General features: G+C 27.3%; 1 protein-coding gene across 7 annotated transcripts in view; it reads left to right on the top strand.

Annotated features, from left to right (window-relative positions):
* LOC100162689 (trehalase) overlaps positions 1 to 19,507 on the top strand; it is a 131,210-nt gene that overhangs the window by 75,470 nt on the left and 36,233 nt on the right. Inside the window, exon 1 of one of the 7 annotated variants that reach the window (XM_016808596.2) lies at positions 19,093 to 19,345. The exons of 4 other annotated variants lie outside the window; for them this stretch is intronic. In XM_016808596.2, the coding sequence (XP_016664085.1) occupies positions 19,344 to 19,345 (2 nt within the window). In that variant the 5' untranslated portion in view covers positions 19,093 to 19,343. Of the gene's footprint in view, positions 1 to 19,092; positions 19,353 to 19,507 lie in introns of those variants that run through there. 2 more of the 7 variants (XM_029491865.1, XM_029491831.1) reach the window with 2 other exon arrangements.

Here is a 19,507-nt window from a genome sequence, read left to right as displayed (position 1 = left end):
TATATAGGCACAATTTTTTTTTATAAGCACTTTATAAGATCAAATTTTGACAAAATTTATCAAATTTTAATTTGAAAAATTATTTTGTAGTTAAAAATTTATAAAAAGTTCAATTTTTGTATCTAAGAATTGAAAATTTAAAACAAGATTCCACGTAAGTAATTAATTCTGTTACCAAAAAATCTAAAAAATACATTTACACAGTTTATTTTTATAGTCACTTTAAGTACAAATTTGGACGAAATTACATATTAAAAACCTAGGATAACTATTTTAGTTATTTTGTTGTGATTGTATAATATTATTCGTGGGTACTTGAAACTTCTAAAGTATACTATTATATATCTATGATAGTACCACGGTTTTTTGTTGATGTATAACGCGTTATAAGTACCTAATAGATATTATGATATGATTAATTTGGAATTTATTATAGGTACTTTATTATACGTATTTTTTTAAAAAAAACTATAGACTATAATATAATATTATGTCTTATACCCAGACTGACATACCGTCTCCGCTCAGAATCGTTTTTCTTATACAATGATATTATATCATTGAATTCAAATTTAATACTATCCATTAAACAGTGACCCACTTGTAACCTACTGTACAGCAGAGCGAAATCCACTTACCCACCTTTTTTTTATATGAATTTAAAGTTCAAATGTTGACAAAATACGTAAAAACCCCAAATGTGTAAATTGAGTTAGAAACTTATAAAAATGTTTCTTTATAAATCTTAAAATATAATTATAAACTGTAAAATATAACCATTATCAAAAAACAAAAATGTCAGCCGGAAAGTCGAATCAAATTTTTATGATATTGTAATTCAAAAACCAATAACACTGCAGACATTTAAAATTTACACCAAATGTTTATTTTATCAGTTCCTATACTTGATAAAATTTAAAAATATTTTAACTTGTTTTAAGCTGTTAACGGACATTTTAAATTTTAAATTTTTTAGTTTTTCTCTATAAATTACATGAATATTTTATTCGTTGAGTCAAAAAGCTTGAAAATTAATACAAGGCTCTAAATATATCAATTGAAAAATAATAAAAAACATGTGCACAATTTTTTTTATAAGCATTTTAAGTTCAAATTTTGACAAAATGTATTGATATTAAAAATATATAAAATTTTCAACTTTTATACCTAAGGATCAACAATTTAAAACAAGGTTCCACGTAAATAGGTTATATATAAATTACTTTATTCACAATAATATCATAGGCTGACTGACCGTCTTCGCTCAGAATGGTTTTTTTATACAATGATATTATCATTGAATTCAAATTTAATACCATGACCCGCTTGTAACGTAGTACGTACTGTACAGCAAAGCGACACCCACTTGTCCACCTTTTTTTATTGTACTCTTTAGCTTTACGCTTTCCCATCCAACACGGTATATCCCCGTTTTTACATTCTACATACCTATAAATACTTAATTGTTTTTGATGAAACTAATGTCCTCGTTGCTCGCATCCGTAACAATAATTATTTAGACTAAAACATGCCTTATATTATCTTTACTTAATAAACTATTTGATCTTTTAGTGGATAAATGGGTTTATTATACTTATCTGTGCTATTCTCCCTACTATAAGTACTATATACTTATGCTTTCGACTTTAGCAATTATCAGTTTTATACCCATCAGCCATCGTTTGGTTTTTTTCTCCACTTCTATTTAAATACACATATTTCACATATAGTTTCTTGTTGTCATAGTTTCTATCCTTACTTGGTTCCCTTGAACGTCTGGTATAATAAACTCCAGACTTCGAAACTCATAGCATGTGCATATTAATTGTTTGTTTTACATAAAATATCAGATCAATCTATAAATCCTTTTTATGTTAAATTTAATTCAATCCTTGTTTAAAACGATTGGTATATAAAATCAGATACTATGTATATATACCTACATGATATAAATATTTTATACATGTTAATTTATATTTGTTAATAATCTACACAACGTAAAAAGTATTTTTTGCATTTTTTTAAGCAAAACTTCTTTACGTACCATCCGTCGTGAAAAATTGTGGAACTTAATCGCGTCATGCGACTTTTTTACCGTAACGACACTATCGATAGCGTAGTCGTCAGTTCATGAAGCTATTAATCACGGTATAGTGGGTTCGATTCCGGTCAGGGAACAACATTATTTTTTTTTATAAATTTTATTAAGTATAAATAACATATATCATTTTTTTTTAAATTTTTTTTCTGCTAAACCATTTTTGGGGGCTCAACCTTCAAAATTTGTGTTTTTTTTAGACTTTAAACACCTGTATTGAGCGTTTGTTAAAATTTTTTATTCCAGTGTTTCAACACCCGAATAAAGCCAGCATAGGAAACCCAAAACCCGAATAAATGATTCAGGTGCTAAGTCCTGCTAAAATGTTTAAAATATGTAGGCTAAAATATAGGGGCGTTGAGCCATAGAAAAATAAAATAAAATAAAAATTATGATTTTGTGATTTTTGGAAAACTGGTAAATATAGCCACGAATTACGATATTCGTTACTGAATTATAATAATAAGACTTGGGAAGTTGGTTGGCAAATAATACTGTATTGATATTAATTATAGGTATTATTACTTATTACCCAGTTATTACTCATTAGTTATTAGTATTTGCTATATAATATTAGTTATTGCATTTTTATTTTTACATATATAATAATTATTTACAATAAGTTTTAAATTTCTATTTCTTTTACGAAGCTTTTATTAAGCTGTTTAATGGTTGATGCGTTCGAACCTAGTGACTGATAGAGAAATTCTGGAATGTAGTGTTTTGTTCTAGCAGCTTATGTTTGTCTGCATTCGACGAGTATAATATGTTTAATTGTCAGATGGATTCCACATGTTGCGCACTTGGATTGGTCTTCTCTCTTCATTAGGTAACCGTATGTGTAGCGAGTATACTCTTTAGACGTATTAATAATACTTCCTCTTTTCTATTAAGAGGATGTCGGCGCACTATTTGTTTTCTCTCTCTGGCCCACGCTCAACATAGACAAAACGCATTTACGCAGAATCATTTTTTCTGTTTTTAAGTAATCTTAGAGTAAAACCACCCATTGCAAAAAAATGGAGAATAATATTTTTGAGGGATTTACATATCGATTTGTATAAATATTGTCTCAAAACAATTTAAACATAATTTGAATTTACAAAATTTTTTTTGTTTATTTTGAAAATCAAATAACAATAAAATATAAAATCAATATGGCATTCCCTCAAAAATATTATTCTCTATCTTTTTTTTAATGGGTGATTTTACTCTAAAGTTACATAAAAACATAGGAAAAATGATTCTGCGTTAATGCGTTCTGTCTATGTTGTGCATAGGCCAGAGAAAGAAAACAAATGGTGCGCGACATCCTCTTAAGATTACGTAGTAATGTTTTTCCGACGTTCTGTTGTACGTTTTATTTCATTAATTGTTGGTCATACATTACGTTTAAGGTGGCAAATTTGAGCAGTAATTCATTTCGTCTGTTATTTAAAGGTAGTTCACCGTGTATATAATTTCTATTGGACTATTTTCAATGCGCCTAAGCCTAATCTTAAACACGCATTGTGTACTATGTCTAATGTTTTAAGTTTTGATTTTTGTGCTGTACCTACTGTAAAATATTGAGCCATAATCTATTACTGATCTAATAAGTGAGTTGTGGATTAGTAGTATAGTGCTATGTTTTCACTCACATTTTATTTTCAAATATTAAAACCTTTAAGTAATTTATTTACAACAAAACAGACCATGAAACTCCATTAGTGCTAGGCACGTCTAAAACTTAGTATTTCCGTTAACCTTTTAACAACTATATAATATTAAGACATTATTCTAATACAAAATATACTGTTACTTAAGTTGAAAGTAGGTCATTGAGACTTGAGAGGGTAGGGAGGTTGTATTTATGTATATTAGAAAAGAATAATAAATCACCACATTCGAAAAATGGTGGAATTTCGGTTAACGCGTAAACGAAACTTATTTTCTATTGTAATAAATTCAGATAAAATTCATTCTTGTAAAATCAGTAGGGACATATCACACATTCTTCTCTATATGTTTAGAATCAAAAGTTATCGAATACCAAATATTATTAAAATAATAATTTATTAAAAATATTTAATAAAATATTATTTTGAAATTTATTCAAATTAAATATTTAAAAAAATATATACTATTTTGTCATTAATAACAATTCTTTATAAGTTATAAATTATAACCATCGGAAAGTACTATTATATCGATATAACTAGAAATCCGGCTCACTGTACATTAACCCTTATTCTTCGGTATATTTGTGATTTTTAATGAATACATTTATTTAGTATTTCATATTACTGTAATGGTTCACAACTATCGATTTATAATTTAAAAATTAAAACAATATTTTTTAGACATGTATCCATAATGTCGTATTGTCGTAATAATATAATCATATTGTGTTATTCAATAGACGAAAACGTTAAAGGTTAAATAGGTATACTAAGTGTAGGTACAAAATCGAATCGTACTATTTATAGGTTGTGCGTTAAGACCTAAAGTATTAAGTAATTATTAGGTATGCATTTTTATTTAATCGCCTTATATAAATTTCATTCAAGAATAAATTTAACGATATTCAATTTTTTTCTACATCTGATACTATTTGAACTTTTGGTCTTATTGACTTGGTATATCACCGACGTATAATTACGTAAATGTTGTAAGACAATTGCGAGTTCTTAGCGTTTTCTTCTTTTATTAAAATATACAGCCCAAATGGGAATAGGTATTATTATTATTATTAACTAGTATGATTTATTTCTAGAGACCTATAATTATAGTTTGTCACTTTTTATATTTCAAACGAGGCGTTTGAACACGGGGCATATTTTTATTTTTTAAATGTGTGTTATCGTATTTATTTTTATATTCCGATTGCTTTATATATATGAAAAATGATGAAATAGGTACATATTTAATTACTCACTTCCAGAGTTAACATATTTTATATTTAAATAAAATATAAATATTCATTCATAAATGAATTTATTAATATTTAAGGATTAAGGTGATGTAATATTTATGTTATAATAAATACAATAATTTGCCTATGCATACATACTAGATAGTTAAATTAATCATGCTCTAATAGTCTAATGATATTCATTTTGTCGAGCTTTATTTTTATTAGTTATAAAATATATTTTTAATAATTGTTATATTATATTTACTTAACTGGCTAACAGGAATTTATAGTATAGGCTGATACAATTCATACATTTTAATTTTTAACAATAGGTATAAATGTGTAATATCTTTGTATAATATGATGGTGAATAGTGTGTCCCTATGAGTTCTGTCGCTTGAAATCTGATTGTTCCCCCATCGACATTATAGACTATATAATTTTATAGTATATTATATTATTATAAACTATTTAGTGTTTCTGTATTTTAATTTATATTTTAATAATATACAATCTGATGACTAGCTATTTATTTTCAAGAAACATCAAACTAAATACTTAACATTACTTATTAGGTGTAGTATACGTATAATAATAAGTTAATAAATTAAAAAGGTGAATAAATTGGTACCATTCAGATGTACATTACGTAATTATGTGTCGTGTGGGTTACTGGAATGAATGGTGTTAAATTTGAATTAAATGATATAATTATAATATCATTGTATAAAAAATTGTATTATTAAATAAAAACCGATTCTGAGTGGAGACGGTCTGTCAGTCAGCTACAATATTATAATAAAATATTTAATTAGGTACAACACAGTTACTAAATCGTCGTTTGAATATCTAATTTCACCTAAATTTTAAATTAAAATATCAAAAAACCTATATCCTCAATGTATTTTTAGATTTTTTGGTGATAGATGGACAACTTATGAGAAACCTTGTTTTAAATTGTCAATCTTTAGCTATAAAAACTGGACATTTTATAAATATGTAACTACAAAATGATTTACAAATTGTCGAGATTTCGATGAATTTTGTCATATTTTGAACTTTAAATGATTATAAAAAATCGTCACTACCTATATTATGTAAAATTATAACTAGGTACTTATGAGGAAGTTTGTATTAATGTTCAAGTTTTTTGACAGAGTGAAACGTTTTTTATTGTGTAATTATTATATAATTAATTAATATAATATATTATATATATATTAATTATTGTGAAAATAGTATGGTGAACTGCAGAAATCTTTAGCATCATAGTCTTAAATAAATATTATATTATTATAGAATAAATAAATATGATTTCTGTTATCAAGAAAATAAAAAATTATGTTGGTCTTAGTTAGTAAATTTATCAACATTTTATTTTTAACTCGTATCAATTATATTAATGAATAATGATGAAATATTGAAATATAATTATTTTAAAGCAAAAAAAATACTAATTAATTTCGATAAAAATAGTTTTGTGAGAATAGATAAGACATAACTCATAAAATAAGCATAGATTCATTCTATTTATACACTGCTTCCTAATAAGTCATAATAATATGTTAATCTAAACATCACTAAATCATTGTTCACAATCGAAAATTCGAATAATTTTTGTTTAAATATAGATAAGTTAATTTATAGTGAACTTTTAACACTAACTAATATTATAATGTATTCACTTTTCATTAAATGTACCTAATGTAGGTAACCTACATTTAATTTTCTAAATAATTCTGATTGCAGCCTGAAGTTCATCAACTTGACTCTCTACCTACCTACCTACCAATGTATCATTGATTCATACATCTGATGTTTGTTAATAAAACGATTTTTAATATTTTTTTCAACTCTTCAAAATTAAAATCGGAACGTGGAAGTTAACATATTTCACTTTACACATTTACTATAATAGGTTTTTTTCTCGAAAAACACATATCCATAGCCCATTGGTATAGTACCTACCTATAATACCTATTATGATTCTATGTAAGTTGTAAGATTCTAAAATAGTAACTACAAAAAAAAATGACACTTAACACATTATTAACCTATAGAAAGTACAAGTTTTGGCAAGTTATTGATATTTTTTAACTGAATTAAGTTTATGGAAAAAATAAAAAAGTTTAAAGTTAATAGTTACCTAACTAATTTTCTTTCACTTAGTTAGAAACCATATCAATTAAGTTATACTTAAGTTAAGTTATTGGCTGGGTACAGATATTTTATACCGATTTTTTCTTACGCTTTTTTATTACAAAATTGATAAAATGTAAAAATGAATTTAAAGTATATGGCCGTATGGTAAAAAAATAAGTTATTTTTATTGAATAATTCTGGTTAATGACAACGAGAAGTAAATTTAAGATTCTAATCTTAATTTCTTATTAAGCAAACATCACGAATAATTATTTTATTAAAATTTGTATGTTTAGGTATTTAATTATTTATAAGTAAACAAAACTTGGATTTAATTGAAAATAATCTGTTATTTTAGATTCTGACCGGAACGAATTTATATTAGCATTTTCCATACGCGGTAACATTTTTAAACAATTTTGACTCTTCATGTGCTTTTAAAGTCATGAGAACATTTTTCAAATTTTATAAATTATTTTTCAGTTAGAAATTCATAAAAGTTTATCTTTTAATAGATAACATTATAGAAATTGTAATAAAAGGTTCCCAACAAGTTTTACTACCTCTATCAAAAAGAAAATGTTTTCCGGAAAGTTACACTATTTAATATTTATAGCCAAGAGATATTTTTATTAATTTTTTTTAACTACTAAATTTGATTATTTATACAAGTATGCTAAATCGTCACAACGTCTCTGCTCAGACTCGTTTTTCGTCTACAATGATTTAATCATTGTATTCAAATATAACACGTCCACCAAAACGACATGTTTGACAACTATACTGATTAGCATAGTGGTATCCACTTATCCACCTTTTTTAATGTTGATACCAATAAAATCAATCAAGTTACAACTTAAGTAAGCCAAAATAATTGCAAAAAAGTTAAGTTAAGAATATAAAATTAATTTAACTTTTTTACTCGTTTATGCATTGCTACTGACCGATCATTTTAACAAGTTTTTTTTTAATAACTTGTAAAAATTATAATTATTTCTTAATTTTACTAATAGTTAATGCACTGTAGTTATATAATTATTATGTACTTACCTATAGTTAACTGAACTCCACACAGAGTCGTATGTATGTATATTTAGCCACTTTCGAATTTGGTGTATAATATGATAACGCACACCCGACCGCCCCTGTAGTCAATATGCGAAGAACGTCCACTTTCTTATAATAATAAGAATAATAACAACTATAATATTATATACGTTCATCAATTTATTGGTTTACTTATCTACTATCTACTGCTATTATTATTTACTAAACAATATTTTATGTTTATTTTTATCGAATATATATTCTATATTTAATAAGAATTTTAAAAATATATATATAATTCATAGTAAAAAAATAATTACATTTAATCAATTAAAATAAAACTATTGTATTTTTTATATACCGATGTAAAAAATGTATACGTTATCAATATGATATATTAAACGAAACATAATAATAAACTATAATTCAAATAAATAAGCGTAGGTGACTTAAATAATTTAGTTTCATCAGTCACTCCATTTACTTCTTATAATGAATGTTTGTATCATAATCAACAATTTTAGATTATCGACTATAAAATAATACAATTTATTTAATGGCCGGTGCTATTAAATATCGTATTTTATCGTATTAAACATTTTGATATCTTATCATATACATTTTCCTAGTTTTGCTGTGCAAGATAACGAGATGAAAATACCATTGAGATCACTAGATAGTCTTTGCAGGGAGCTAGTTTCGTATTCTAATTATCAAATTTCGTAATATAATTACTATAGTTCGACTGATACTAGCTATAGTACCTATAGAGTATTGACCATATAACATAACCTATTTCATAATTATATAATTTTCAAAAATACGATTATTTAAATAAATTGTTGTTTCTTATTTGGTTAAAATATGATCTCAATGGTTTCATTGCTAGGACAATAATACAATAATAAACATTTGTTTAGCGTTCAATGACTTGGTATACTTTAACTATATTGAAGTACATTACATTTGTATTGAAACAATTACTACAATTAATGTTTTATTTAGGTTTTGCGTTGTAACAGATGTAAGAATTAGCATATTGAATAAATTGGTAGGTATATATTTTTAGCAATTCATGAATAATCTTGAAGGTTAACAGCTTAAATTTAATATTACGCGTACGAACTACGAAGGTATGTATAACAATAAAAATTGGTTAAGAAAGTAATTAATTAATAACTTTAGTATAGGAGGTACATATTCATCAAAATTTATGATATGTAAAATTCGTATTATTTTTAATCATATTTTTTTGTGTTTTATTTATAATTGTTTATACAAATGTTTACGAGTAATCGCTAACGATTAATTATTTTACGTCATAATATGTATTTGCACACACTTCCTAATATCGGAAACATTTTATTTGTCGATTGGTTCTCCTATATACGTTCCTATGTAGATGTCAGGTGAGTACTATAATTAATATATTATAGTAATTTATGTAATTTTAATATAACCTCGAAATAACGGGAATCATCCGAATCACATTATGTCATTATGGACATTGTCTTTCTATTTCAACGAAATCCACTTTAAAGAGGCTGTACTAAAATATATCGTTATAATATTAGGTATGCCATCTGTGAATAAACATTTTTTTTTTTTTTATAAATTATAATGAGAGAACTATAAAGAATTATAGACCGAATCTATACACCAATTAATTAATGTTCATGATTGTAACTGGATATTATGAAACTTCTGTTTCACAAATAATTTTTATTTTATTTAATCGCGCTTGAAATTTAGTTTCAGAGCGGAGTGGTGAATTACTTGATTTACAATAATATATTTTTTTCTATCTATCATCACATTTAGGAACAATTATAATGCTTCAATTTTTAATTTTGAGAGTGGTTTCTGGTAGCAAATTAGATCCACTTGGTTTTTTGAATTAAGGTTCAAAAAAAAAGTAAATATCCCAGAAGTTTCTAAAATAACCCGGAAAAACTAAAACTGGATAAACAAGTTTTCTACAAAATAGATAGTGTTTTTTTTATTGTAACTCAAAAATATTTAACTGGGGAAAATTGAACATTTTACCAAATATTCATATATTAATATTTAATAAATATTAAATAATTCTCAAAATATCTTTGCTCTTATTGTAAGCATTTAAATTTTTTGACTTTATAGTTAGTTTTCAATTTATATGTAAGTACTTGTAAGTAATTGTATACAATTTTTTTCAGGTAAAAAAAGCTTTAAAATGTAATACAAGAATCCTCATTATTGGTTCATATATCGATTAAACATAATATTGAAAATACATTATCACAATATTTTTTTAAAAGCTTTTAAAGTTCAAATTTTTACGAAATTCATAAAAATCAGTAAAATGTGCAAATTATTTTGTAGAATACAATTCATAAAAATGTTAGCATTCATATCTAAAATTTGAAAATTTAATATATAAGGTCACATATAAGTTTTTCTTACAATAATACTAGAAAAAAAATTGAAATAAAATATAAATATAAACATATTTTGACGAAATTGGATATTCACACGTAAAATAACGATGTCTTATCTAACGGTTTTAGTTTTTTTGTTGTAATTGTAGAAACCTGAAACATTCCAGTGTTCTTAAATTATCATTTTTTATACTAAATTATTATAAGGTCAGGTATACTCCAACTCAATGAAACCGTTTATGGTGATATCTCGGCAACTATAATATATTTAAGTATATGAGTATTATATAATAATTGTCTTCCTATGACACGATCAGTGGCAATCCTGCAAACATTTTCGGTTCGTGTGTACCTATAGGTATCTGCGAGTTGTTGAACTATATTATTCTTTTTTCAAACCGTTGACTGCTCAGTGCTCACATTATCAGTCGACACAAAAGATTTCGTTTACCATATTAATTCGTATTGAATAGGCATTAACCAATAACCACCGTATCTTCTATAATCTGCTAAAATACCTATTCGTGACATCATTTAAATATTCTATACAATATACATACATATTACCATGTATATTTTAATTTAACACCGACATCAGTGACCGTTGGGATGGATTTACATATTCTATTTATTTGAGTAAATATATATTATGGTCATTATTTTATTTTTTTCGTGGTCTCTAATTTCTTTACTTACATTCATTTCGTAATGATAAATTATAAAACATAAAAGCAATATATATATAAATATATTAGTTTTTTAAGAAAGATATCCTTGATATACAGGTACTATATATAGATAGGTATATTTATAAACTTTTTCATACGAAACGAGAATTTGTAATTATTACTTATAGTTATGTTATATTATACATTAATCCATTATACATAGGTACCAATAGGTTTTATGGTGAATTTAAGTTCCGAGTAAATAATTTAATTAATTAATTGTATTTTATATCTCGTGTTGCAGAATTCTCTTGTGTGCTATTACCTATTGATATTATATTTTGTTTATAGTTTGAATAAGTATAGGAAGGGTTGTATTAAACATATTAAATTTAAACAAAATCAATATACCTACCATATAGTTAGTATATCTATAGTTATAATATTATAGAGTATCTATATAGACAGTATAGTATTATATAACAGGGGCTGGACTTCAATGCAAAAAAAAACATAAAATAACTCGACAAAGATGTAGGTACTCATGTCCTAATTATTCCAACAAAAAATAACTCTAAAAAGTAAAAAAAAATTTTAAGTAGTGGTTAATTTATATAAAAAAGTTTGGTACTTTGTTTATTTATTTCTTATAATCTATCAATAATTATCATACTTATAAATCTAGAACAATATTAATTAATATAACAATATATTAAAGTGAAAAACGTATATATACATTAAACTATTTTTTGTTGAGAATGTCTTATTGTTTACCTATATTTGGTATGTTTTCTGCCTCGAATTGTTAAATGCGTCAATGCTTACTAAATTACATGTTCTTTTATAAAAATTGACAAATTATATCCTAATACTACGTAAGTATCTCTTGTTTAAAACCTATTTTGCACTGATAAGTTATAACTTATATGCTATAGCATACAAAGTACCTACGTTCAATCGTGAAAGAATGCAATCGCATACAAATTCGAGCCCTGTGCAGTTCAATAATGTCATTTACTATACTGGTGCTACAACTCTAAAACTTCAGAGATATACCTACAATAGCTATTGGTAACAAACTAATATCAAGTAGCAACAAATATTATAATATATTATATAGGTACACTCAGAGTTTAGCATATATATTCTATACCTATACCTATAGGCTATATTATACCCAAATATCTATAATGAATACATACTTGATACTTACATATAAATATATAATACGCGTGTATACCGTATGGTCGTGAAATATAGATATATAAATATTGAAATATATATAAGACATATACTATAATAGTTGAGGTATTGCATTTCGTCGTCGTCGTCGCAAGTGAAATTGTACCGTGCGTATTGTAATAATAATAATTATAATGAATAATGATAATATTGTAATAATATAGGTATATATATATATATAGTGCCTAATTTATGGCCCATGGCGCAGTGACTTCCAGAAAGTCGTTTGTCTAGGATAATAATTAATATTATTATGTATATTATATTATATATTATTTTAAGTGCCTATATTATACCCATACGACATAAATACATAATAAATGTAGTACCTATTATTAAACATTATGTATAGATAATATGTATTATATACACTTGGGTAGATATTTACATCGTCGTCGTCTCGTTCTCGTGATTACGGCAAAACGATTTTTTTTTCACCAGGAAAAGAACTGGACGAAGGCTAAATCGATTTATTAACACTGCTCACATGCACGCGTACTGCGTGCTGGCATGGTGCGCGTTTAACAATATTCGCGAGGTACACATAGGCAAACAAAAATACACACACACACACTCACATTATATATATATATGTAAGTTAGGTTGGTTGGTAGGCTAGTGTATTTACTACACAATTTAATACATGTAGTTATCTATATATATATATATATACATTTAAATTGGCCAATCGAAAAGTCAGCATTAGATAATAATGATATGTATCTCGAATATAACATTTTATATACATAACACAGTACTTAAATTTATATATAAATAAATAATATCACTGTACACCTATTATTCCGCATAATTCGTTGTATAGATACATATAAATAAATAATTTAACTTAAGCGCGTGTGTGTGCGTGTACATTATATAGTCGTCGACGATGACGGCTTGCGGTGGGGAGACGATTTTCGTTGACCTTGCGTGAACCTTGGGAAGTGGCATCGTTATATTACATTTTATTATTATTGTCGCAAGTTCTTTTAGTTATTATTATTATTATTATTATTACTTTATCCCATTCCCCCTGTCCGAAACGAACCTGTCGTACAGGATCGGCGTTTTACAATATTATAGTAATATATAATAATATATACAATATATACACCTATTATACTGCTATTATAGTCTATAAGTAAACGTAACACAGAAAAATGTTTCTAATAAAGTACTAGACAAAACTATTCGCATAATATGCCCAATATGACATGATATGTAATATCGTAATATTATAATAATGTATAGATCTATGAAACATATTTTCAATCGTAAACTATCTAACAATTGCAAAAGAAACCTCGTTGCAAAAATACTGTGAAAAAGTAACGTGTTTTTTAAAAATAAATTGGTTTTTTATTTGCGGTTTGACGGAACACGCCATATTATTAGACTATAGGTATATAGCTGCTAATTTATAAGCAATAAAGGTACGTTATTATTATATAGTGGCCAAAGCGTGAAAAGTGGCAAATACACGACAACTCTTTTGCCGTACTAATAGTATATATTAATATATTATTGTCGTATATAAATATTATATTATATAATCACTATCATCATTAAAGCGTGCCTCGTATTGAATACTAAAACCGAACGGGCAAACGGCGCCGCCACCGCATTCGCACAATACGTCCTGCGTACTACACTCCGCCGTAGTTCCCCATTTAGGTATAGGTAGGTAGTAACTAGTAGGTACACATTGCTTGATATTTGATAACAACAATATAATATTATTATTGTTATTATTAAATATTAATAATATTAGGTATTGGTACTGTTATTATTACGTTTGGAGTTTGTTTATAATGTGTTGTATAATTATTATTATTTATTTCGACCGGTTGCCAGGTGTCGTTTCCAGTTGGCAGCTACATTATATCTATTATATATTGTCTTGTTCGCAGTTTATATATGCGTCGTATTATTATTTAGGTGTATACTACCTATACAGGTAGGTTAGGTATAGGTATAAAATATTATATACACATTATTATTGATATTCGTCCGATAGGGCGGTGTGGATGGCGGGAGAAATATTTCTGTTTTCGACTGTCGTCGTCCTCGTCCGCAGGTTCAACGGTTTCTTTCGAATGTGCGCGATGCGTTTCGTTTTGTTTGTGCTCTTTTACACACTGCAGGCTTCCGCAGCTCCGATCAGTGCGGACATTCCGTCCGCGAAACACATCACTGGATCGGCAATTTATAACTACGGAATCTCGCGTATATACGTCTCAATAACATATGGGTTATGCTATACACCTCAGTAATAGGTTTACTTTTCCAACAGTAGTTCTGGTAACATTACAACTTAAAGAAATGAATAACATTTTCGTAAAAAATCAATATCAGGCATCAGAACTATGTTGAATGTTGACAAGATAGGTTTTGAAAGATTATTTTACGAAGTTGGTAAAAAATATAGGCGAACTGTTTTTAGGAATTATATCAAAAACTTTGGTTTAAATACATAGATACCTATTGCATGGGTTACCTATTAGGTGTCATATTGAATGCTATGTCATATTTACATAGGTACAAAGCATACACAAATTTAAAACATTAAGTAAATATTTATTACCATATCATCTTCAAAAGTATTAAATTCAAGTTTAAGTTATGAATTATGATGACTTACCTATTATGTGTTCTCCTACTACAGTCTACTATAAAAAATATTATTAGACAACAGCATATATTATTACGTTTATAATGTAATATAATATACATACTAAAGTTGTATTCACGTAAAAATCACTTTATTAGTGGTTTAAGATCCAATTAGATAGAGAAACTACGTAGTACGTAGGTAATTACCTTCTTCTAGATATTCGGAGAGGTCTGAGGTTGTAAAATGTAAATCCAAAAACTAATCACACTGCACATGTTATGTGATCACTCCATCATAAAGCTAACAAAAATATATTCTTATTTCTTACCTTTCTGAAGGCCGACAGCTTGTGGTCTAGTGGAAGGCGACATTATCAAAGGGATTTGAGCTACCAAAGACTTTTTCAGCCATCCGACGTCTGGACGACAAATGCTAGAGCTACACATTTAAGATTAGGATTTAGGAAACCATATTAAACCATAAAATACGTCCCATTTTACTATTATATGTAAAAAAATGTGCTATTTGTTCCTCTTGTCAACAGTAGTTATAAGTACTTATATAAGGGCTTCTCATTCAATAATTGTGGTCGACAAACTATCCATAATGCATTATATTTAAAATACATTTTATAATATGGCCTGGTATGGCAGGGTGGTTGGTCTTAGTTACTAACGTGTTCTGAGATCAATCATCGGCCGGTGTCGCTAGCTCCCGGATGGGTGACCACCCGGGTTTTTAGTGACAAATCCTCGCCACATATACACGTATTCTAAATCACCCTCCCCCATAATAAAATCTGAGTAAATAACATTCAGGCTAATTACCTTCATATTGACGCCCTTACTAGAAAAAAAAATACTTATAAACTTAAACGCAGCAAGAAAAAATGAAACAAATTAATATCATTATACATACTATATGTAATTCGTATTTGTAAGTTTATACAAAACAAAGGGTTTTGTCCATATAATGTAAATATTATAATAAAATATACTAGATGAGTTTCCCTGCTTCACTTGAATGATATATTTATTCACATATTTTTACTAGTTATACAGCCATATAGGTACCTACTATTTAATTCAACTTTAGTTTAACCTTACTATATTTATAATTACATTGTATCCCTCTCTCATTGATGAGTTTTATTTTCTAGCGTATGAAAATTAAACGGTCAGGTTCCACAGTGCTCTGAATAATTACTCTAAGTACCTACCTTATACCTATATGGTGCATATTTTGTTTTATATCATATAGTATCGATGTGTATTGATCTATCAACTTAAACTACTTTAACACAAAAATTAAGTCTAGAATTTGGAAACAACATTTTTTTTAAAAAGTGACGTGACGAGGCATATTTCGAATTCTGATATAAGAAATCTCAAAAATATTCATATATTGCCTCATTGGAAAAGTGGAACGTTCCTCCCCACCCCTTCCGCTTTCTCCAAAAATAGAAAAAAATATTGACGTGAATATATTAAAATGAATAACAGAGCAAAATTTTTTAAAAATTATCAATTTCCTCACTGCAAGATAACTGGAACATCAACACTTGTTCTTTTATATATTATTACTTATATACATTTATACGTATGTATAATGATAATATATTATATTTGTTGTATAGGTACTTATGTATACATGACTAACTTACTATGATAGATTTCATTGCATACAAATTTTCAGTAATGTTTTTGGGTAAAAACATTGAGAGGCCCGCGAATAAAATGATAAATATCCATAGCAAACAGGTGGTGTTTTTTTTTTTTAATTCCTACTCGTTTTGGCTGCGTACAACGTGTATATGTGTGTTATTGTTAATAATGATTAATTATTGAAAAAAATTAACATGGATATCTCGCTGCTTTAATGTTATAAGATGCGGTAGACGTGTCACATTTGATTACTTCGCGTATCCTGTAATCTGTATATATTATATTATTGTCATCGCGGACGTGGACGAAAATTATTACGATCATAATACAGTTAATTTATTTAAACGCTGAAGCTTCGAATCGAAAATGTATACATTTATGGACATCGACCGAATTCATATTTTAGGTCGAAAGGATGAATTTTAATAATCAGATTTTCTCATATTTATTATATTTATTTAAGCAAATTACTGTTTTATTGAGCTTTAATGAATTACCAATCAGTATAATTTTTTCCTATGAACACATTTCGTCATTTCGATACGATTTGTTTTATTTATTTTGAATAATTATTACAGAATACGTGTAAAATATTTATGGCTGTTTTAAGAAATGTATACGGTTTGATTTCAGTTTTGCCTTCCATGTTCTTGGTTAAGAAATAACAGTTAAATGTCTGAGACAATGTAAATAATTTTACATTTATTAACCATTTGAAAAACTTGTAACATTTAATGTTACAAGTTTTTCAAATGGTTAATACTCAATAAAACACATTTTGAAAAAGATAATTATTCAAAATTGTTATCAATTATCACAAAATACATTTTATTTGTCATTAAGTATACTATTAGAATGTCCCTGAGTAGTGGCGTATATTATAAGTGGTGGGCCTGGGCTAGGGCTCATCGTGACATTTCGGATTCGATTAAAACATATGTTATATTGTATATGCCTTAATTATAATCCTTTCTCCAGCTCCTATAAGTGTATGAAAAACACTCCAATATCAAAAGCACCAGTTATTTAGAATTTTTAAAAAATGTAATTGTGGCATATACTCTCCTCCACATGTGAACGCACATAAATGCATCAATTGATTGTCATCATAGGTTCATAGACACTACTCTAGGTTCTTAGATAATATATTATAATATAATAGGTATACTATAAAATCAATGATATTACCTACTTATCAGATACAGTTTAGGTACCTATGTATAGGTTAGTACTTTGTACTATAGCTATAGATAGTTTTAATAATCACGGTGCTTGTTTAATGACACAAATTTACACAAACCATCGTTGTACACTTGTACTTACATTTGGATATGAGTCATCGAAGATTAATATGCATTTTATTCGTAGTTTCACAACAATTCCCTTCACAATTGACAAAGAAATCGGGTGATTTCTCATTATACATTTATCCAGTACCCTGATGGATTATTTGTCATTTGTCAGTTTCAATGACATGATTTAAACATTAGGTTACCAAATCACTATTAATACTGTTTGTCTGTTTCATGTTTGTCTTTGAAAAAGCCACAACATTATTGTCTAAATAACACAATCGATGCGAAAAAGAAAAAAAACAATTAAATTTATAAGTTTCTAATTTTTAATACTTCGATTATAACACGCGTTACTTTAATAATAATAATATGAGTTTCGTAGAAATAACGACTATACTGCATGGAAAATAATTACGCATGTCAAAATTTATTAGGGAAAGAATGCAACGATTTGGCACGACGTATAAACGGTGTGTTGGAAAATTGATCTCTCGTAGTCGCTCTTTCACGAGATACCGCGCACTTACCTACCACGATATTTAGTGCGGTATGCGCTGTTGAGAAATCGTGTGTATTTATAATATATTATATACCTATATATATATATATTTATAGGTAGAACCATCATATAGTTGGGCGACCAAACAGGCTTACATCAGCAAACAATAATTGCTTAAATTAAGACGGAAATCATCATCCCACGCCCGTATCAAATTGTTAAAATAGCACGACGACGAACCCGCGATTAAATTAAATAACGTTATGCTCGACTAAATTATATCATAGTATTATAATATTATAATATGTATTGTACGTTTGTACTCTCGTATAATATCTTCGATCATTCATGATGAGAGCTAAGGTTTAATCATCATTCATCCTACTATCATACGACTATTATTATTATACAATTATTATACAATTATTATTATATTAATGCGCCAACCCCCCTTCCATTCGTCGTCTTCAGTCGGCATTGCAGCGACGACGACGGCGGCTGTGGCAGCAGTGGCGGCGACCGTAGCCAAAGAAAATAATACGACGAGCACTGAGCTGCACAGTAACGTCGATTGCCGTCACGAACGTAATTTTTGCAGTCCCGTCTTCACGTTTCGGTTTTTATTTTAGTTTTTCATCGTTTCTCTCGCACCGATTACTGGCCAATCCTTCGTCTTGTTAAGCCACCGCCAAACACATTCGATCTCCTCGGTGTCATCCACCAATGGCTTCAAGAAACCGCTGCTGCAAATTGCCTACAATATGTACCTAGTAATAACTAATAATAAATAATATTATAATCTTAATTCTTATTTAATTGTACAAAAATACGCAACTACACACCTATAATAATATAATATTATTTTCAAACGTTATTATTATTATGCTTTAAAGTTTAAACGTTACATTTTCGGATGCGTTTGTTT

The sequence above is a fragment of the Acyrthosiphon pisum genome, chromosome X, assembly GCF_005508785.2.
Source record: "Acyrthosiphon pisum isolate AL4f chromosome X, pea_aphid_22Mar2018_4r6ur, whole genome shotgun sequence".
Lineage (NCBI taxonomy): Eukaryota > Metazoa > Arthropoda > Insecta > Hemiptera > Aphididae > Acyrthosiphon > Acyrthosiphon pisum.
This window is presented reverse-complemented; position numbering and strand designations above follow the sequence as displayed.